The sequence below is a fragment of the Oncorhynchus tshawytscha genome, linkage group LG24 (assembly GCF_018296145.1).
Source record: "Oncorhynchus tshawytscha isolate Ot180627B linkage group LG24, Otsh_v2.0, whole genome shotgun sequence".
Taxonomy (NCBI): Eukaryota; Metazoa; Chordata; class Actinopteri; order Salmoniformes; family Salmonidae; genus Oncorhynchus; species Oncorhynchus tshawytscha.
In genome coordinates this window covers 13,316,371-13,338,819 of record NC_056452.1, presented here as the reverse complement: position 1 = coordinate 13,338,819, position 22,449 = coordinate 13,316,371, and the positions used below count along the sequence as shown (strand labels likewise).

Here is a 22,449-nt window from a genome sequence, read left to right as displayed (position 1 = left end):
AGTACAAATCTCACAGCAACAATACTCATGAGACCAACACCAGTCTCCTCAAGCTGACTGAGCTAGTCACCATTTTCACAGGATCACTTTCACAGGGGGAAAAAAACATGGTCTCCAGCACTTTCTCAGTTAACCCAGAACTAAATTCTGATGTAAATTGGTCAGTACCATTAACAGTTGAAGTCGGAAGTTTACATACACTTAGGTTGGAGTCATTAAAACTCATTTTTCAACCACTCCACAAATTTCTTGTTAACAAACTATAGTTTTGGCAAGTCAGTTAGGGCATCTACTTTGTGCATAACAAGTAATTTTTCAAACAATTGTTTACAGAGAGATTATTTCACTGCATCACAATTCCAGTGGGTCAGAAGTTTACATACACTAAGTTGACTGTGCCTTGAAACAGCTTGGAAAATTCCTGAAAATGTTGTCATGGCTTTAGAAGCTTCTGATAGGCTAATTGACATAATTTGAGACAACTGGAGGTGTACCTGTGGATGTATTTCAAGGCCTACCTTCAAACTCAATGCCTCTTTGCTTGACATCATGGGAAAAATCAAAAGATCAGCAAAGACCTCAGAAAAACAATTATAGACCGCCACAAGTCTGGTTCATCCTTGGGAGCAATTTCCAAGCACCTGAAGGTACCACGTTCATCTGAACAAACAATAGCACGCAAGTATAAACACCATGGGACCACGCAGCCGTCATACCGCTCAGGAAGGAGACCCTTTGAGCGGCACAGATGAACGTACTTTGGTGCGAAAAGTGCAAATCAATCCCAGAACAACAGCAAAGGACATTGTGAAGATGCTGGAGGAAACAGGTACCCAAGTATCTATATCCACAGTAAAACAAGTCCTATATCGACATAACCTGAAAGGCCGCTCAGCAGGGAAGTAGCCACTGCTCCAAAACCGCCATAAAGACAGACAGACTACGGTTTGCAAATGCACAAAGATCGTACTTTTTGGAGAAATGTCCTGTGGTCTGATGAAACAAAAATAGAACTGTTTGACCATAATGACCATCGTTATGTTTGGAGGAAAAAGGGGGAAGCTTGCAAGCCGAAGAACACCATCCCAACTGTGAAGCACATGGGTGGCAGCATCATGTTGTGGGGGTACTTTGCTGCAGGAGGGACTGGTGCACTTCACAAAATAGAGGGCACCATGAGAAAGAAAAATTATGTGGATATATTAAAGCAACATCAAGACATTAGTCAGGAAGTTAAAGGTTGGTCGCAAACGGGTCTTCCAAATGGACAATGACCCTAAACATACTTCCCGAAGATGAGGCAAAACGGCTTAAGGACAACAAAGTCCAGGTATTGAAGTGGCCATCACAAAGCCCTGAACGCAATCCTATCGAACATTTGTGGGCAGAACTGAAAAAGTGTGTGTGAGCAAGGCGGCCAACAAACCTGACTCCATTACACCAGCTCTGTCAGGAGGAATAGGTCAAAATTCACCCAACTTATTGTGTGAAGCTTGTGGAAGGCTACCCAAAACATTTGACCCAAGTTATGCAATTTAAAAGGCAATGCTACCAAATACTAATTGGGTGTATGCAAACCTCTGACCCACTGGGAATGTAATTAAATAACTCTATTATTATTGACATTTCACATTCTTAAAATAAAGTGGTGATCCTAACTGACCTAAGACTGGGAATTTTTACAAGGATTAAATGTCAGTCATTTCAAAAAATTGAGTATTTGGCTAAGGTGTATGTACTATTCCGACTTCAACTGTATGTTTACGTAGTCGGTCCACGAGAGATTACCAGCTCTAACATTGACGTGGTAGCAAACCACTTGGAAATGTATATGTTAACAAACTATTTACATGCATTTAAAGTCTATCTAGAGTGGGGCGTGCTTGTTCCCTTTTCTCCAGTCAAACAAGTCAATATTTAGGTAAGTGGGGAGTGCAAGATCGCTGGAAGGCTTCAGAATACTATAGCAAATGTAAACATAGCCTAGCTCTGTCAAAACACACTTATTTAAATTGAACCTCTTTGCAGATTTCATAGTTTCCACTTTAAAAGCCCTTGTGTGCGAGTGTATGTATGTATATCAAAAACATGCATCCATCCAATCACCTTTAATGATATAAAACTGTTTGTTACATGGAAAGAGTGTGTGTAAAATTAGTTGTGGGTCAATATGCGTTTCCTGCTGCACATACAGGGTGCGTGTGCCTGCAACCAGAGTTCCAAAGTTCATGTATAAGCGGCACATAAGACATTGGATTTGGTCATCACTGGGAAAAGGAAACACTATCAAAAGTTGAGCAGTACCGCATCTCCGGTCAGAAACAATTTTTTGGTATAAAAAGTCTCCTGAAATGCAGCATTTACCCTTAAAACGGTGTTGCAGTGTAAGGAAAGCAATGTACACATCCTCCAACTAGAGCTTGGAATGCTGTGGTCTACACAATACAAAATGTCTCAAATAATGTGTAGCCTTTCAAGACCAATACATCTTTTTACAACATAACAGTCAATGTCTGAGCCCAGGTATATTGCCCGTATTATTGGATATCAAGAGATTTCAGGTGTTTTCTAAGTAAAACAGCGCATCAACCATTTCAACCTCGATTTACAAGTCTTAATATGCAGAGACCCATGTACAAACATTGCAAAACTCAAGTTAGCAATTTAAATTGTCAAGACTTTCTAGCTATGATCCAGTACAACAACTTACATTTTAAGTTGTGTTTAACTATACAGTGTACAAAACATGGAGTTTAACAGTTAAATATTAAATGGACTTTTTAGATTATGCACATCAACAAACCTAAGGATATTAACATATATTCCTTCACCGTTACCTTCCAAAACATTAGCAAACCCCAACCTTCTCAAAAACATCTTAAACCCACAAATACATGCTTTAAACAGAAAGTCCCATCTAAAATACAGAGGACACACCAGAAAAGGAAGCATTAAACTCGTTTGAAAACAAAATTAAGAATCGCTGTCTCTTTTGCGACTAATTTCTCAATAAGTATGCTTAATTACCTTCTACTACTACTACTGACAGCACAGGTTTTTAGCAGTTTATGCCTGATAATATATTGCTCATCATAAACCCTTCAGATCCTGGAGTGAGAAGGTAACAGAAACTCAAAAGTAGCCCCTGAGTGAATCATTGGCCGTGTATGACCATGGCCATGTTTTATAGCATAAAACATTATAATTCATCACTTTTAGTTAGAAGAAATTCACCACTAATTCAAAAATGGTCCAGTGTAACTGTACAGGCACAAAGACTCATATTTACATTATAAAATAAAATGGGAGGAAAAAAACAAACAAACGTACGTCCCTCTTAACTGTCTTCTCCGTTGTGTGACATGTTCTTCCTTGTCAAGGACATGTTTGCATCGTTATAGAGCCCCACAGTAGAGGTGTCGTAATACCCGTTAAACAGGGAAATGGTTTCAAATCGCTTTCACACCATTTTCCCCCATAGGTGATTTTAGAAACACTTAAAATAAAGGGCCGTGTTTTGTTTAGGCTTGATGTGATGTTTTGATGACCATGTAAATCCCTCTCGGACAAGGTGACTTATCAATGTAGTCGGTTCCATTTCCTCTCATATTTCAAAAATGCTAACTAGCATCAGAGTAGACGACATGCAAGACTACAAATCCCTACAAGCTCCTGCACGACATCTCTAGCTGAAAACCTTTGCTAAACAGGTAGTGTCAATTTCAAAAACTTGCACAAGACAGTTCACAGAATAGTCAAGTTTAAGTCATTTTGCCAATTTATTACTACATTTAGCCATCATTAGATAGTTCATCCAGAGACTCTTACCTTTGCCTCGATTCAGCAGTCTCATCCAGATCCCCATCGTATTTATTCTTTATGATAGCGACATTAGTAGTTAATTAGATTAATATTTTCGTGGGTAAATATATTGATAAAAAGTAATCTTGTCCTAGAGAGACTTACACGGTTATCAAAACATCACCCCCAGGGTAAGCCTACACAAAACACAGCCCTTATTTTAAGTGTTTCTAAAATTTCCCCTATGGGAAAAATGAACTGTGGAAAAACAATTGTAACCATTTCCCTGTTTGACTGCTAGGTTTTATGGGCATTATGACTCACACGATTGTACTCTATACCTGGTGCTTGTAATACTGATCATTCACATCCTGGATCCCCTCTCCTGAAGAATCTGCAAAGGGATTAATCAGTTAATGTTAAAACATATAGTAAAATATCTCAAACTACACCGCAGCAAGCTCAATCTTTGAGCCTGGTATCTGTGAATGGGACAGACCAACTAAATCTAAATATCAATTTATTGTACTATTTTTTTGAGATGCATCTTTGTTTAATTTTCATTGAGAATCCAAAACAAAAGTCGACATGATTTGAACTCTTTCCTTCCCACACACAATGATCCAAGCAAACGAGTACATGTAGGTGCCACACACACACACACACACGAGGGGGAGGATAGGATGAGGGGGTTTCTAAGAATGCATGCACTTGGTTTCCATGCCAGCAATACAAAGCAAAGATATGCTCATTGCTAAAAAAGTAAATGACAATTGCAGCCAACCTCAGTTCTAGAGAGACAGCGTTTGAAAGACTTATGAAGTGGTTGAATGCCTTACAGGACTAAACGCCCAGACATAATCAGCTTATTGATCAGGGTTGCAAGCACCAGGGCAAAGACACATGGGGGAGTCGTGGAAAGGTAAGATGGAGGGAGTCGAAGGAATGGAGGGCAGCTGAGCGCTCACCGTTGAGTCATAAGTGCTCAACCCTAATCAGAGTCATTCATTTCATAATCCGTCTCTTCGTCCTCGCTCTGAGCAACATGCAGCATGCAAATGGGACAGGAAAAAGACAAGACAGGCAAGTCTTACAAGAATGAAAATGAAAGGAGAAAATGTCAGGGGTAAAGTGGGGTATAAAACAACAAGGTTGCGTAAATGTTACAAAACATTTACCTTCAAACCAACATCAGTCAAATGAAGACTCAAACAGGGGATGTATCACAAACTATTACTACAACTTATTGGGACTTGATTCTCAAAAGGGGTTCACTCACATTTCAGGTTCAAGACACGATCACAACAGAGGTACATTGAAGGGTCAGAGGATAGACTACCTTTCATATCTACTAAGACTCACTTGCAATCGATCCGAGCCCCCCCCCCTCTCAAGATGTCCTTTGTGATTGCTTTGCACCTTAGTCCATTTAGTATACAGACGTACTGTAATAGGTGTATCCAAGTCTGTTTAGAACTCAAGCGAAAAACCTCTGTGGTGGAAATGTACTGAAATTCCTATCAATAGGAAAATAAATCTAAAACTGGTTGTAACTAGACTACATCCATGTGACTTCTAAAACCACTGACAGAATACAAGACTTAATGTCAGCCTATTAGCAATAATTCAATAGAATTACCAAGTCTGGGACTAGCTAGAGTGTGAAGCAGGCCCCGGAGGACTGGGCCCACATGGGAACCAGCAGATGGGACTAGTAATTCCCACTGCTAGGCCTGCTGCTCTGCTCCCAAAGCCCTCAGAAAGAATGACATTCTCCACTAATAGTCCCAATAATCCTCAAGGCTATGCTCTTAACCTTCTAATGTGGATTCAAATGTTTCAGTTTTTCCGGTGTAAGGTCAAATCTAACAACTTCAATCTTGTAAAGCTGGATTAATGGATTTAGGCCTGCGTGTGGTCTGACTAATAACTGTACACTAAATGACCGTACTGTCCTTTTGATTTTAGATACAAAATAGTTGACAGTTCATTTGTAATGCTATTAAATTTATTTGTATAGATTGATTGAAGGGTAATTCTCAGTAAATTAACACTAACCAAAGTCAATTACCATTTTAAAAAAAATATACTTTTCAGAAAATACCAAATTCATCAACTAATTACTCTGTGCAGCAGTCAAAGCCTATCTGCTTCAAAATGGACTCTTCTATGAAGGTAAACATCAGTAAACTGGGGATAGTTAGTAAATGTGTTGCATTTAGACATTAGAACAATCCACCATTCAGACAAGCTTGTCATTGGGCTTACTTTCAGTGTACACACATCTTAGGATGGGGCTCACCTTGGCTTTCTCACTGGGCTCACTGTTTGGGCCATATGATTGGTTGTGCAGCTCCTTGGAGACGACACACAGGAACTCAGATTGGTCCTCGTTTCCGTAGTTATAAGAGGATCCAATGCTGACCAGCTGGGGGGGGGGGAGAGAAAGAGAGTTAGCTTCAGAGAGAGAGAAAAGAGGATTACAGTGTAGATGTGAAGAGTTTGAACAGAAATTAAAAGCATTAGCGAATACGTAGAACATACATGAGACAGAGACAGAAACAGATCAGAACACAAAAGATGAGTTGGCTACAGACTCCAAATATGTAGAAAGTAATTAATGTGTGTGTGGGGGTGAGGGGTCAAATTTGCTTCCTTAAGATGTTAGTTCCTTTTTAAACGGACACAAAACACAGGGATACCAGGACATTAAACAAACATGCAGACGGTGAGGTGATACGATGTCATGCAAATACATATTTGACAAGGTCAGACAAACACAAAAATGTTCCTCCACTCAGTCGAATGCTTTTAACTTTAGTGTTCAACCAGTCAGCGTGCGCACATACACTATATACACACACAAAAGTATGTGGACACCCCCTCAAAAAAATGTGTGGATTCAGCAGTTTTAGCCACACCTGTTGCTGGCAGGTGTATTAAATCGAGCACACAGCCATGCAATCTCCATAGATTAACATTAGCAGTAGAATGGCCTTACTGAAGAGCTGTAATTTTCAAAGTAGCACCGTCATTGGATGCCACCTTTCCAACAAGTCTACCCCAGTCAACTGTAAGTGCTGTTATTGTTGAGAAGCAACAAGTGGAAGGCCCCACAGGCTCACAGAAAGGGACCGCCGAGTGCTGAAGCGCGTGAAAATCATCTGTCTTCAGTTGCAACACTCACTACCGAGTTGCAACGTCAGCACAAGAACTGTTCGTCGCAGGCTTCAGGAATTGGGTTTCCATAGCCAAGCAGCGTCACACAAGCCTAAGATCACCACGTGCAATGCCAAGCATTGGCTGGAGTGGTGTAAAGCTTGCCACAATTGGACTCTGGAGCAGTGGAAACATGTTCTCTGGAGTGACCATCTGGGTTTGGCTGATGCCAGAAGAACGCTAACTGCCTGAATGCATAGTGCAAACTGTAAAATCTGGTGGAGGAGGACTAATGGTCTGGGGCTGTTATTCATGATTCGGGCTAGGCCCCTTCGTTCCAGTGGAGGATAATCTTAAAGCAACAGAATACAATGACATTCTAGACGATTCTGTGCTTCCAACTTAGTGGCAACAGTTTGGGGAAGGCCCTTTCCTGGTTCAGCATGACAATACCCCCTTGCATAAAGTGAGGACCATACAGAAATGGTTTGTCAAGATCGGTGTGTTAGAACTTCACTAACCTGCACAGAGCCCTGACCTCAAACCCATCAAACACCTTTGGGATTAATTGGAACGCCGACTGCGAGCCAGACCTAAATGGCCAACATCAGTGCCCGACCTCACTAATGCTTGTGGCTGAATGGAAGCAAGTTCCTGCAGCAATGTTCCAAAATCTAGTGGAACACCTTCGCAGAAGAGTGGGAGGCTCTTGTACGCATTAAAAGGGGGGGACCAACTATTGATGCCCATGAGTTTGGAATGAGATGTTTGACGAGCAGGTGTCCATATACTTTTTGTCATGTAGTGTATGAGAACTTAACAGTGTACTCTGTAGGTGTGTATGTCTCAACATACAGACTCATTAGTCACTTCTGCATGAGCCCTGTTGGTGCCAAGAGACGTCTCACACAGGAGGCAAAAGTATTAGGCTACTCTATAATCAATGCTAAACGTTAAAGTTAGCAGGTACTGTACCATACCTTCAAGTTTCAATCTGAATAATAATAATATTTTTGTTGATGTTGCAAAACTTTCCCCAATGAACACAAACCAGGACTGGGTGGCTCTGAAAGTAGTGCAATAGGTTAGCGGAGTGCGTATGCCCAGATCGCAGGACTCACTGCTGCTGAGCCTTAAGCTAAAGGTCGAAGTGTTTTAAGGGGCTTCCCATCGGGAACCCTATAAGAAGATTAGTGAGATTCCTGCTCCGAGGGAGATCCAGTGTTCGTTCTTACCCCCCCAAAGGGATAGTGGGGCCAGGGGAGATTCAGAGTTTATCCACACACACTTATAGCCTGCACACAAACCCCCTAAAACCAAAACCCTAAAAGCGCTGAATTGGGTCATTGCAATTACCAACTCGGAGTCAAAACAGACTGTCAAGCAGTGACTGGTTTTAATTCCCCAAAACAAGCATACATTTGAACATTACACATTTAGTCAAATTTGATGTTTTATGTTTGTGTTTTGAACAGTTATTTTTCTGCTCAATTTCATTCACAGCAACTTTTCATAAACATTTTCTGTTATTCATTCAAAGATACTCAGAGGCTGAGAAATATGAGATTGAGCTAAATAGGACATGGTGGTACGACCTGTTTTATTTTACACTTGGTCCCTTTCAGAAATTGTTGGTGAACTCGGTTTGGGTTAAAGTTTGGTGCAATGCGAACGCTCCAAAATAATTCATATCCCTCAAAAGAGCCCCTTGGAGCGAGCCAAACTGAATCCATCTCGAGAGGTGGTCTGAGTTCGGTTGGTTTGAAGACCACGGTCCGGTTCGCTTTTTTACCCAAAGCTCTCCAGGCTCGCTTGTCATTGTTACCACACCATGTAGTAGGCTACTGCAACACCGTTTACCCTGCTATAACCCCTCACGTTGGTGCCACAAACGAGAGAAGATGTGCAGGTTGGTGGAGGAAAACATGCGTGCCGTTCTTGGACATTAGGCAGCAATTTAAGGATTACAAAATATGTATGTAGTTAAACAATGTTTAGATTTAAACATTTTTTAAAAGTTTGTTTATTCGATTGTGGGGCTTGAATAAAGTAACATTTGATGAAAACCACACAACTAGATTACAAAATCAACACAAGCTCTTAAAAAGGGGCAGTATCCTACATTGCATATACAATTTTCAAATACAGCATTCAATCTGCAGTTAATATTCTGCCATTTACCCTGTTACCAGTCATATTTACATTAAATATAATAATATTTTGATTAGAATGGTCTTTGATTAACTAAAATCTATTATCTTCCAACCGGTTCTGATGGTATGGCTTTGTCCTAAACATTTACCCATAGTGGATTGAGTCGATATTGGAAGATGAGCTTGGTTCATTTCTAAACACAGCAATGTGAATGTAAGAGTACTCTGACCACAATTGTTTAAGTGAACTGGCAAGAGAGCAGAGTGCTCATTCAAAAAGGCAAGGGCAGTGTGAATCGTTTCGTTCTAAACAGAACCATTACTCTATTAGTTCCATTCCACTGTTCTGACTAGCAAAATAAAGTTCTGAACCGGTTTAGAAAAAAAAACCAGAAAAAAATACCCATTATGGTTTATATGGTTCCTTTGTTCCTTTTTAAAACCCCAAATTTACATTTAGCTCAACACTAAATGACGTCACCAATCAGCGCAGATAGAGCAGCTTGCTATGGAGCGGGCAAGCTATTTTCATGCATTGGACCGACAAGTGTAGGGCGCGAGACGTGACAATTATGCGGGTAGGGAGAGGATGGAGGCGGCTTGAATTACTGGGCATCTTGTTGTTATGACATGCATAATCTGAATTAGGCCAACAGAATTATACCTACGGAGGAGCGGCTTCTATTGAGAAACTTTGAATGTCTGGACCAGAGACTTCTGAGACTGGACCAGAGCTGGCTAGCGAGCTAACATGCATCTGTGTGCAGCGCGGCACCAGAATTAAAATAAAAACATCTTACCTTTCTGTAGTTAATACATCCACTGAATTAACTATAGTATCCTTACCTAGCATTGAAAAGGTTAATCCATTATTCTCTAATAAACCCCCCCCCTAATTTCTGAAACACACTTGTAACATCAGTAGGCTACAGTAGGCTATACTTTGAGGGGAGGGGCAGGTAGCCTACACATTTTTAGCTGGCAGGCAGACGCTGGAATAAGTTTGAGTGACAGAGTGAGGGCTTTGCATAGGCACTTTGTTGTTCCTTGAACCGGTTCCAACCCCTGGTGTGGATAGAGGACTATATGTGAAAACAAAGATGGCCACTCTGGAGACAGACATTTAGTGCCAATTTTGCATTCGAAAGATCAATGTTTTCTACACCAAGTTGAGTGAACGGAAGCTAAATATGTATTAAAATGTTTGAGTTATATTTGTTTTAGTGGCTGCCAAACCCCCTAAAAGGCCAAATCTGGATGGCTCCATATCTCTTCAGGGTACATGTAGTACATCTACCTCTGTGCCAAATATGGTGCTTGTATCAAAGCGCCCTATTGAGTCAACATTTTCTGTTTAGTATACAAAATATTACTTTTCCTTCCTCCTGGAAATCATGGTAAGTTGTGTTTTTTTTGTCAGTTACTAATTGCTTGACAAAGTCCAAACATTTTAGAAGGCTAAAAAATGTCACAAAATTGATTATTTTGACACTTTGGGGTCAATTGACTTTCTATCCACATTATTTAGCCTGGCAACAAAGGCGCAGTCAGTTTGTTGCCATTGTCTTCCAACTTGAGACCCATTGACACAGCAAATCCAGGGAGGAGCTAAATATAAAATACATTGGTCAAAATTGTTTAATGAAGTGCACTGAATCTGAAAGAAGTTAATTCTCTTTCTTGAAATAAAAACGTTTATTTTTAATGGCGAAAAAATGCCAACATTAGCATTCCCATATTGTCGCAGTCTGATGAAAACCTCTCATCTTCTAGACACTTAAGAAAATAAATGCAATATTTGACCATTAACAAACCTACAATTTCAAGAAGCTATTTGGAATATATTTTCCAGGTCCTAGAATGTTCTGAAATATTCAGGGTACATTGATGTGAGTTACTACCTACATGTAATATAATTACAATTGGCAAAACATGTACTTACGGAGGTTTTCATCAGACAGCAATGACATGCTAAAACATGGATGTTAGCTAGTTAGTTGTGTGGCACAAAGAGATCGAAAACGACCTAATGTTATCTACAGAAAACCCTCTCGACACACATGCAGTAAAGAGATCAATGGATCGCAGACCGTCGTGGCTAGAAGAAGGACGCCATCATTGGTGTCCAATCAAAAACAGTCAAGTCCATCACGATTTGTGTGTTCTAACAGGCCCACAGTGTGGTTAGTAAAATCCGATTAGGATATATTTGGCTGTTTTCCCTACATAATATTTAGAAGTCGTCCTTTTCGGGTTTATTAAAAAATAATAATAATAATAATAATCTCTGCTAAATACTAACTCCCGTTTTGTATAAGCTGGTAGCAAAAGCTAGCGACATAGAAAAATTGGTGGTGGTAGTTGAATTAGTTTGAGTGTAATGCAGTTGATGATGACGATGACATGAACAAGTTTTGGGGTTGACATTCACACAAGCATTATACTCAGATTTTTACCTCAACATAGTGAAATGCATAAACAACCTAAATGTAGGCTAATTTTGATGGGCGGCAATGAGGAGATTCTGGATCTATCCCCAAGGGGAACTCATGTGCGACGTTTACATTGGGTAAGAGTTTGTTTTTGTCAATCTATTGTGTCTGTCTTTTGTCAATGGTATTCGTGTCTAACATAGTCATCCTTTCAAGTATTGCTCTTCGAGTGAAAAGGGAAAGCCTGTGAGGATAACGACCATTATATAGTTTAAATACGCTATCTAGCTAACCATCCATGTTGAGTCTATGGGAATGCTAACTGCACAAATGTCAGCGTTTAAATGAAATGTAAAAAATGTATATAATTTTCCTCATGTTAATAAATCAATCTTTCAGATTCTATGCAGTTTGTTGAATAATTTGGAAAAGTGTGATTTATATTTAGCGACTGCTTCTCCCTGGCTACAAAAGGTGAATAGCCTAATCAGGCTTCAATCACTTCCTTCTCTCATCAACTAGCATGGGTTAAAAGAATAAACAGGGTTGACGATTTCTTCTTAAAATCAGCCATACATCCCTTTGTGACAGGGGGAATGGCAGCTTGTTGTGTGCAACAGGGGGTGGCAATTGAAACATTTCTAGCCTGCCTATTTATGAGTCACAGGGTTGACGCGTTTCTCTCAACCTGCTCAGTTTTCCACCACAAAACACTGGAAAATGTCCAAAGAGTAGAACCAGCTCACCTGCTTTTACAGTAGGATTTGACTATTAGATGTTCAAACGTTAGATCTTTTTTTTTTTAGGAATAGTTTCACCATTTTAAAAATAAAGTTCAGTTCACGTAACAGGGTTGACCTTAAAATGAGGGACAGACGTAAATGAATCACTAATCACATGAAATAAAATAATCTTCAGAAATGACTGTCAAAGCAACAAAATAACTAGGGCTTTATTTTGGGGATTAAGTGGGATAAAAATCATCCTAGAAGTGACACAGGGTTGAATTTTTGCACTTTAGCAAGCCTTTTTTCATATAAAAAACTGATTTGAATAAATTCTCGATGTGGTCTATATTAAAAAGGGCAGTTCATATAATGTAACAGGCTTTTAAAATAGACATTGTGTGGGAATATGGTATAAAAATAGCAATAGATCTTTGTGGAACAACCTGCATATCACCAACAAACTGAAAACAAAATTGTAAAGGGGGAGGGGATAATCAAACAGACATAGAAAGGGTGCTGTGTTCACTTGGGTCCTTTGTTGAACAGTACACATCTTAAAATTGAAATCAACTCAAAATGGCTGCCTACTGTTCATAGAGTTGGGACAGAGGCCAAAAGGGTTGTGAATGGGTACATAGGGGACATGCAGTGACCAGCCCGTGGACGGAACATTGTGGGACACACCTCTCCGCTGTGGCTTGGGAAAGTAGACTCCTCCCCCTTCACCTCCCTTGACACAATCAGCAGAAACTCTGACTGCTGGGCCCGCCCGTAACCTATACTGACAAGCTGCAACAACCAAATCAGAGCACAGAGGGATGCCCGGATCACGTATAAGACACAGAAAATGTAACAGTTTTTTTAATGTTAATTTCCAATTCATGAATTGGATTGTTTGGGCGTTCAGGATTATGGGTCGAGGGAAGTACAAATAAAAGGAGGACATTTGGCTCCTCGTGGTGAGGGGCAGCGTTACCTGCTCAAACTTCCAGCCGTCAGACATGGTGGACACCATCTGGGTGAGCTCCTCCTCCTGGCACTGCAGCACCCGGTACACATGTTTCACTGGAGCCTGGGGAGAGAGCAGGGAGACGAGAGGGTATTCGAGTTGAGTGAATTCTGGCTACACACACGATGGAGCAGGTGCATTGATTAACAGTGCACTCGCAGCCAAAGGCCAGCAATCCCAAAGGGGGGGGGGTTCATACTGAATGAACACTTATTTTAACTTAATATAATACAATAAAAATCTATTTAGCCTCAAATAAATAATGATTGAACGTTTGAGTTCCTTGCTCAGTACATATGAAAGTTGGTGGTTCCTTTTAACATGAGTCTTCAATATTCCCAGGTAAGAAGTTTTAGGTTGTAGGACTATTTCTCTCTATACCAGTTATATTTCATATACCTTTGACTATTGGATGTTCTTATAGGCTCTATAGTATTGCCAGTGTAACAGTATAGCTTCCGTCCCTCTCCTCGCCCCTACCTGGGCTAGAACCAGGAACACATCGACAACAGCCACACTCGAAGAAGCGTTACCCTTGCAGAGCAAGGGGAACAACTACTCCAAGTCTCAGAGCGAGTGACATTTGAAACACTATTAGTGCGCACCCCGCTAACTAGCTAGCCATTTCACATCAGTTACACCAGCCATTAGGCTGATAGGCTTGAAGTCATAAACAGCACTGTGCTTGTGAAGAGCTGCTGGCAAAACGCACTAAAATGTTGTTTGGATGAATGCTTACGAGCCTGCTTCTGCCAACCATTGCTCAGACAGACTGCTCTATCAAATCATAGACTTAATTATAATATAACACACAGAAATAAGAGCCTTTGGTCATTAATATGATCGAATCCGGAAACTATCATTTCGAAAACAAAACATTTATTATTTCAGTGAAATACGGAACCGTTCTGTATTTTATCTAACGGGTGGCATCCATAAGTCTAAATATTATTGTTACATTGCACAACCTTCAATGTTATGTCATAATTACGTAAAATTATGGCAAATTAGTTCGCAATGAGCCAGGCTGCCCAAACTTGCATATACCCTGACTCTGCGTGCAATGAACGCAAGACAAATGACACAATTTCACCTGGTTAATATTGCCTGCTAAACTGGATTAGTAGTTATAACTAGTGATTATCATTGATTGTTTTTTTATAAGATAAGTTTAATTCTAACTAGCAATTTACCTTGGCTTCTACTGCATTCGCGTAACAGGCAGGCTACTCGTGGAGTGCAATGGTTAGACCGTTGGACTAGTTAACTGTGCAGTTGCAAGATTGAAACCCCTGAGCTGACAAGGTGAAAATCTGTCGTTCTGCCCCTGAACAAGGCAGTTAACCCACCGTTCCTAGGCCATCATTGAAAATAAGAATGTGTTCTTTTAACGGACTTGCCTAGTTAAATAAAAAGGTATAAAAAAAATGTTTAATTTTTTCCCCCAAAAAAATCGGAACTCGGCGCCCAAGAATATTGATTTCCGATTATGAAAACTTGAAATCGGCCCTAATTAATCGGCCATTCCGATTAATCGGTCGACCTCTAATATAGCCTAACTAATGCAACGTAAAACTTGACAACTTTTTTCCCTCTGGCCTCTGTTGATTTAGTCACCCTAATTCTGCCCATCCTACAAAAGGGTACACACACCAATAACTTTTGAATGGATTATGATAGACATGAGGTTTGGACCACTGGTTATCTACATAATTAACAAAATCAGCAAAAAATAAAAGGTCCCTTTTTCAGGACCCTGTCTTTCAAAGATAATTCGTAAAAAATCCAAATAACTTCACAGATCTTCACTGTAAAGGGTTTACACACTGTTTCCCATGCTTGTTCAATGAACCAGAAACAATTAATGAACATGCACCCATGGAACGGTCGTTAAGACACTAAGCGCTTATAGACGGTAGGCAATTAAGGTCACAGTTATGAAAACTTAGGACACTAAAGACGCCTTTCTACTGATTCTGAAAAACACCAAAAGATGCCCAGGGTCCCTGCTCATCTGCGTGAACGTGCCTTAGGCATGCTGCAAGGAGGCATAAGGACTGCAGCTGTGACCAGGGCAATAAATTGCAACGTCCGTTCTGTGAGACGCTTAAGACAGCGCTACAGGGAGACAGGGCGGACAGCTGATCGTCCTCGCAGTGGCAGACCACGTGTAACAGCACCTGCACAGGATCAGTACATCCGAACATCACACCTGCGGGACAGGTACATGATGGCAACAACAACTGTCCGAGTTACATCAGGAACCCACAATCCCTCCATCAATGCTCAGACTGTCCGCAATAGGCTGAGAGAGGCTGGACTGAGGGCTTGTAGGCATGTTGTAAGGCAGGTCCTCACTAGACATCACCGGCAATAACGTTGCCTATGGGCACAAACCCCCCCCATCGCTGGATCAGACAGGACTGGCAAAAAGTGCTCTTCTCTGACGAGTCGCAGTTCTCTCTCACCAGGGGTGATGGTCGGATTCGCATTTATCGTCAAAAGGAATGAGCATTACACCGAGGCCTGCACTCTGGAGCGGGATGGATTTGGAGGTGGCGGGTCCATCATGGTCTGGGGCGGTGTGTCACAGTATCATCGGACTGAGCTTGTTGTCATTGCAGGCAATCTCAACGCTGTGCTTTACAGGGAAGACATCCTCCTCCCTCATGTGGTACCCTTCCAGCAGGCTCATCCTGACATGACCCTCCAGCATGACAATGCCACCAGCCTTCCTGCTCACTCTGTGCGTGATTTCCTGCAAAACAGGAATGTCAGTGTTCTGTCATGGCCAGCGAAGAGCCCAGATCTCAATCCCATTGAGCACGTCTGGGACCTGTTGGATCGGAGGGTGAGGGCTAGGGCCATTCCCCCCAGAAATGTCTGTGAACTTGCAGGTGCCTTGGTAGAAGAGTGGGGTAACATCTCACAGCAAGAACTGGCAAATCTGGTGCAGGGTCTCTGAAGAGGAGATGCACTGCAGTACTTAATGCAGCTGGTGGCCACACCAGATACTGACTTACTTTTGACCCCCCCTTTGTTCAGGGACACATTATTAAATGTCTGTTAGTCACACGTCTGTGGAACTTGTTTAGTTTACATCTCGTTGTTGAATCTTATGTTCATAAATATTTACACGTTAAGTTTGCTGAAAATAAAACTCAGTTGGCAGTGAGGACGTTTCTTTTTTTGCTGAGTTTATTTTAACCATTGGTCAAAAGATACGTATCCTTACAGAAGGGATAAGAGTTTTGAAGAAATACAAAAATCAATAGCGTGCGATTGGGAAGTTCACCTACCTGTGATGTTTTGCAGTCTCGTTCCCTGATCTTGTCCTTGAGGAGCTTTATTAATGATGTGATATTGTAGAATTCGGCTTCCTCCAGGACACCTTCAAAAACACACATTAAGAATCCATTCTGGCAGGAATGAGCAACATAATAAAAACAGACTGCAACAGAGGATACTTAAGAGCTGACGTTGGAAACCAACAGCTTCACTGTGCACATTAGTAGCAACATTCATCTCATATGTCTAGTCTTACCTTCTTCTGCCAGCTCCCTGTTGAGCACCAGCTTGCCATGCCTCAAGTAGTTCAGTACCGGCCCAAAGTATGTGGGGTCTCTGTCTATGAGATAGGCACCAGTGTCATCCTGTAAATGGAACAGATAGAAAATAATTAGTCAAGATTTACAGTTCACCATTGTCGGACTAAGACCACTGAGTTGAGTGAAGAGAGGAAAACCACTGGACAAAAGTTAGAACACACAAAACCACACTGCATATATCAGGAAACAGAAACCCCAACATAAGCCCATATGAATGATGGAGGAAGCTACTGGGCTCATAATCCCTGCAAGTGTTGAGGAGTCACACACACACACACACAGCCGTCAACTATCACTTCTAGCCTTTATTCCCAGAAGCACTCAGATTTTGATCCTCTTGAGCTCATAACCAGTGGGCATTCCCATATTCCAGTAAGTACTGTGAATAGAACATCCTGCCTTTATGTACATATCTACCTCAAATACATTGTACCCCTGCACAGTGTTATGATACTGGTACTCCCTGGATATAGCTATTTTCTGGTATTTTATTCCTAGTGTAACCATTATTTTTAAACTGCATCATTGAGATGGGCTCATAAGTAAGCATTTCACAGTAGTCTACTCCCATTATATTCTGCATATGTGACAAATAAAATGTTAAATTCCACTGGTTAACATTTTATTTCTCACATATGCAGAATATAATGGGAGTAGACTACTGTGAAATGCTATAACACTGTGCAGGGGTACAATGTATTTGAGGTAGATATGTACATAAAGGCAGGATGTTCTAAATCACAGTACTTATAGGAATGCCCACTAGTGATAAGTACTGCGATTAAAAAAAAATATATATATAAAAAAATCTTTGTCTCCTGGGGGAATGGGTTGTTGAAACAATTAGAGCAGAACAGAATGAAATTTGGAACAGGAGACTGAATCCACAGAAGGGACCAAGAGGGAAAACACGACTACATCATCTTCAATGCAAAACAAGACCGAACAAATTACACAACCACCCTCTTCATTCCATTGAAAAACACAGAAGTCATTGAGATTGCTGACAAACTATCTGCAGTCAACACTAGTCCCCCAAAAACAGGGAAAAAAAGAGATAGTTCAAGTTACAATTAAATGGAAATGGTGAGTGAATGTCATTCACCAAAGGGGGGGGGGGGTGAAACCCAAAACAAATGTAACGCAAATCTCGTTAATGCAACAGGATGTGCGAGTTTGCATACTTTTTAGTACTTGGCCTCAGCGATCTAGACAAATTAGCTGAGGCATTGGGCTGGCAGCTGTCCCAACATAATTTACACAACACACGCTTCATTTTCATACTTTCCAGGCCTTGGTCAAACAAAGCTAGGCAAACACACACCTCTTCCTTCGCCATTGATAGACTGCCATCAAACGTTGTTAAACCCATTAGGTCTTTCCAATAATGAGAAACTGTCTCAGAGCATTCCCTAAGGTGCTGAACCTGAAGATTCGTGGCTGACTGACCTCCTTTCCACGGCAAAAATACCCCACTGGACCCCCATGGATTATGAACTAGTCCAAATGCTCTGCGTATCAGTTCCTTAATATTCTTCTGCACACATTCATTTAACCATAGTTACAGGTGGAAAGTACAGGAGAACAGAAATAGGTCAGTTAAGACTCATTTTCTGGTGTAGCGGCACCTAAAAAATAAACACTTACAAACTTAAGTCCCGCTAAATTAAACAGATGCAAGTACATAGTGAAAACATTACTGTGCCATGTTTGTACTTTGTGTGCAGCAACAACAACAGTTTTAAGGACAGGCCACCTAGATTTAGAAGCAGGCCTCTGTGTTGCCATATCTGTACATCGTTTCAGTCTCTGGTTGATGCGTCAGCTCGGAGCTGAACAAGTGGCCTATCCTAGTGATACGCACATGTCAAGAGTGTGCAAAGCCGTCAACAAGGCAAAGGGTGGCTACTTTGAGGAACCTCAAATATAATTTTGATTCGTTTAACACATGATTCCATGTGTTACTTTGTAGAATAATAGTGAAGACATCAAAACTATAATGTAGAAAAGAGTAAAAAAAATAAAAAAATAAAACCTTGAATGAGTTGGTGTGTCCAAACTTGACTGGTACGGTGCGTGTACATATTTTCGAAGAAGTCTGACCTTTTAACAGTTTCCCCACCCGCCCCGCTTCTTCCTCCACCATTTTCAAGGCACACATTCACTAGGCTCACAGCCGGTGCGCATTTAGCTGAACAATTTATGATGGATTAATGTCTCAAGTTCTAAAATGAACAACTCCTTTTAGAAGCCCCTGAAAGCTTTCCCTTCATAAGAGGCCGTTAAAGAGTTCCATCATGGCTGGGCTGGCAAAGGGGGGGGGAGAATAAAAAAAAATCACTCCTGTCCAAAGCACTCTCTGGGTGGGGAATATTCTTGTAGAGGAGGAGAAAACAGGCACAACGTAAAATATTTACTCTGCCTCGGAAACCATCAGTCGACAGGGAGACCGAGACACAGCTTACTGCTTCTCGATTACGCGACCGACTGAGCTGGCTAACTTCTGGAATGTTCCATCACCATGTGGCCGGGCCACCAAGGCATGTACAGTCATCCATGGCATGTACAGTCATCCATAGCATGTACAGTCATCCATAGCATGTACAGTCATCCATACCTAGCCAATTTTTGCAAATGCCACGTCGGTGGTGCCGACGTGTCACTGGTTCTGGTGATTTGTGGCATGGTGTTTAGAGCGTGGCAGTGTGAAGGCAGCAGGGGAGGAGCAGGGAGCTGGTAGTGTTAAATATTATCACTGCCTCCCTCCCCCAGTGTTCAGGCGGGAACCCAGCGCTAAATGCGGGCCGCACATCTCACCCACGTGGAGAAAGCCTTCTCAGCAGGAAAATAGAGAGGAATATGAAAAGAATTAGATGCGAAAGGAACAAGAATTTTATGCAATGGAATTCTTGAAATATTGATGTTGCTCTCAAAACCGGAGAGCTGGAATGTCACTTGAGTGGCCCTGCATTTGGTTCAGATGAGTAGTCTGATCTCACATTAACAAAGGAAAAAGTGATGAGGTTCTGTAAACTTATGGTCCTTAAGTCATTAGATAGCGGACCATCCACAACTTACCTGACGTCTGACCCAGTATACTTGGCTGATAAAACACTTGTTCTACCGGCACTTTAAATTAGCCAAGAACTGTGCACAAAAATCAACTAAGATATGTGGCAGAAAGGACCCATAAGTCAGGTGATTATCTAATACTATTCCAAAAAAATAAAAGCAGGAAGAAGTCTCTTAAAATATAGATGCAGTTCCCTCTGGAAACAAGAATTTGGGAGAATCTTAGATGTGGTGACTGTGCATGCGAGTGTACTACACCAACCTACACACTCTCTCCCTGGCTTACCCCAATGTGCAAAACAGGCTCCAGTCAACATGAATAATGCAAAGCTCCTTCTGAAGCGCATCAGCCTAGGTGACTGAAGACCAAGGTACTCATTTCCTGAGGTGGTAAACACAATACTGCATCGCCAAAAATAGAGCACTTGAATTAGCCATCAGTCTTTAGTGCATCCTGTTCAAGTGAAGGGATGTGAAGTGACCAAAAAAAAAAAACTGGCCTTGCACTCCACCATGTGCAAAATGAATTCATGTATAAACATTTTTTTGAAAGGTGTTAGGTATAGGGCTGACTATGGTTGATGGGAATAGCTCTTTTTATATTGAAGGTAGCCATTAGTCAAAGCTGCTGGCAGACAGGGATATGTAGTGCATTAGCCTGAGAGCCCAATCTGCACTTAGGCAGGGGATTGGGCTGGGCTGCTCCATTTATGATCAGCTGTTCACGTTTGGGCAAACCACCCAAAAACACACTGATTTAGGCTATTGAGAGATTAGGAGATTTGCATGAGCAAATGAAAATATTAAAAGGAACTGAGAACAGTAAATCCAAGGGAATGTGTGGTAATGGAGATTAACGGTGCTAGTAGATGAGTGCAATGGAATATGATGGAGCATTACGAGAAACGAAACGCACACGGACGTTTTTTTTTTAAACTGACAAAACAGTGCTGAGGCGGAGGTAGTGGTGGAGAGTCGACTCCAAAATAATTGATTCTTCGACTCCTTGCCCGTCGATTCCCGGTGTCGACTCCCAATTCTGGGTGTCAATAATAGATTCCGCTGGGAAGACTTCTCGGCTCCTAGGAATCAGCATTTTTGCAACGGAGGAGAGTGTTCTCGGGAAGTAGCCAACGGCAACTACTCAAACTCTTGCATCCTTCACAGCAAATACATTTAGGGGAAGGGCATAACTAGACAAGTAGGCCACCAGGCAGACAATCAGAGCTGAGCATTGGTAATCAAAAGCTGTATCTCGCAATATCTTGGCTTACAATAGTTTCGCAAGATCATTACGTAGGAGGCTAATCAATGAGTAGGCTAGCGTAAACTACTCCACACGCAACAGACCGAAGACTGAACATGCACTCACCTTTCATAGCGAAGCGAAAGAGCAGGCGACAGCGAGAGAGAAGGGGGCAGGCAGACAGGCTATATACTCTCACAATGCCTCGTAAATTCACCAAAAGTATAGGATTAGACTATCAATGAGTATGGCAAAACTATTCTACACTGAACAAAAATATAAAACGGCAACATACAATTTCAAAGATTTTACTGAGTTACAAGGTAAATCAGTCAATTTTACTAAAAATTAATTAGGCCCTAATCTATTGATTTCACATGACTGGGAATACAGATATGCATCGGTTGGCCACAGATAAATAAAGTAGGGGCGTGGATAAAAAAAATATTTTAAACTGTCCGTATCTGGTGTGACCACCATTTGCCTCATGCAGCAAGACATCTCCTTCGCATAGAGTTGCTCAGGCTGTTGATTGTGACCTGTTGAATGTTGTCCCACTCCTCAATGGCTCTGCGAAGTCACTGGATATTGGCGAGAACATGCTGTTGTACACGTCAGTCCAGAGTATCCCAAATATGCTCAATGGGTGACATGTCTGGTGAGTATGCAGGCCATGGAAGTAGTGAGACATTTTCAGCTTCCAGGAATTGTGTACAGATCCTTGAGACACAGGGCTGTGCATTATGCTGAAACATGAGGTGATAGCAGTGGATGAATGGCACGACAACGGGCCTCAGGATCTTGTCACGGTGTCTGTGCATTCAAATTCCCATCAATGAAATAAGTGTTTGTCCATAGTTTATGCCTACCCAAACATAACCCCACCACGGGGCACTCTGTTCACAATGTCGACATCAGCAAATCGCTCACCAACACGCGGTCTGCCCAGTACAGTTGAAACTGGGATTTATCTGTGAAGAGCACACTTCTCCAGTGTGCCAGTTGTCAAAGGTGAGCATTTGCCCACTGAAGTCTGTTACGACACTGAACTGTAGTCAGGTCAAGGCCCTGGTGAGGATGAGGAGCACGCAATAAGCTTCCCTGAGATGGTTTCTGACAGTTTGTGCAGAAATTATTCTGTTGTGCAAACCCAGTTTCATCAGGTGTCCGGCTGGCTGGTCTCAGACAATCCTGCAGGTTAAGAAGCCGTATGTGGAGCTCCTGGGCTGGCATGGTTACAT

At 41.5% G+C, this 22,449-nt stretch overlaps 1 protein-coding gene across 4 annotated transcripts in view; it reads right to left on the bottom strand.

Annotated features, from left to right (window-relative positions):
* Positions 1–2,093: 2,093 nt before the first annotated feature.
* kctd5b (potassium channel tetramerization domain containing 5b) overlaps positions 2,094–22,449 on the bottom strand; it is a 32,983-nt gene continuing 12,627 nt past the window's right edge. Inside the window, exons 2-8 of one of the 4 annotated variants that reach the window (XM_024386819.2) lie at positions 16,827–16,935; positions 16,582–16,673; positions 13,250–13,345; positions 12,958–13,062; positions 6,104–6,229; positions 4,770–4,837; positions 4,109–4,195 (exon numbers count right to left, since the gene is read on the bottom strand). In XM_024386819.2, the coding sequence (XP_024242587.1) occupies positions 4,793–4,837; positions 6,104–6,229; positions 12,958–13,062; positions 13,250–13,345; positions 16,582–16,673; positions 16,827–16,935 (573 nt within the window). In that variant the 3' untranslated portion in view covers positions 4,109–4,195; positions 4,770–4,792. Of the gene's footprint in view, positions 4,196–4,769; positions 4,838–6,103; positions 6,230–12,957; positions 13,063–13,249; positions 13,346–16,581; positions 16,674–16,826; positions 16,936–22,449 lie in introns of all 4 variants that reach the window. The other 3 variants (XM_024386820.2, XM_024386821.2, XM_024386822.2) reach the window with 3 other exon arrangements.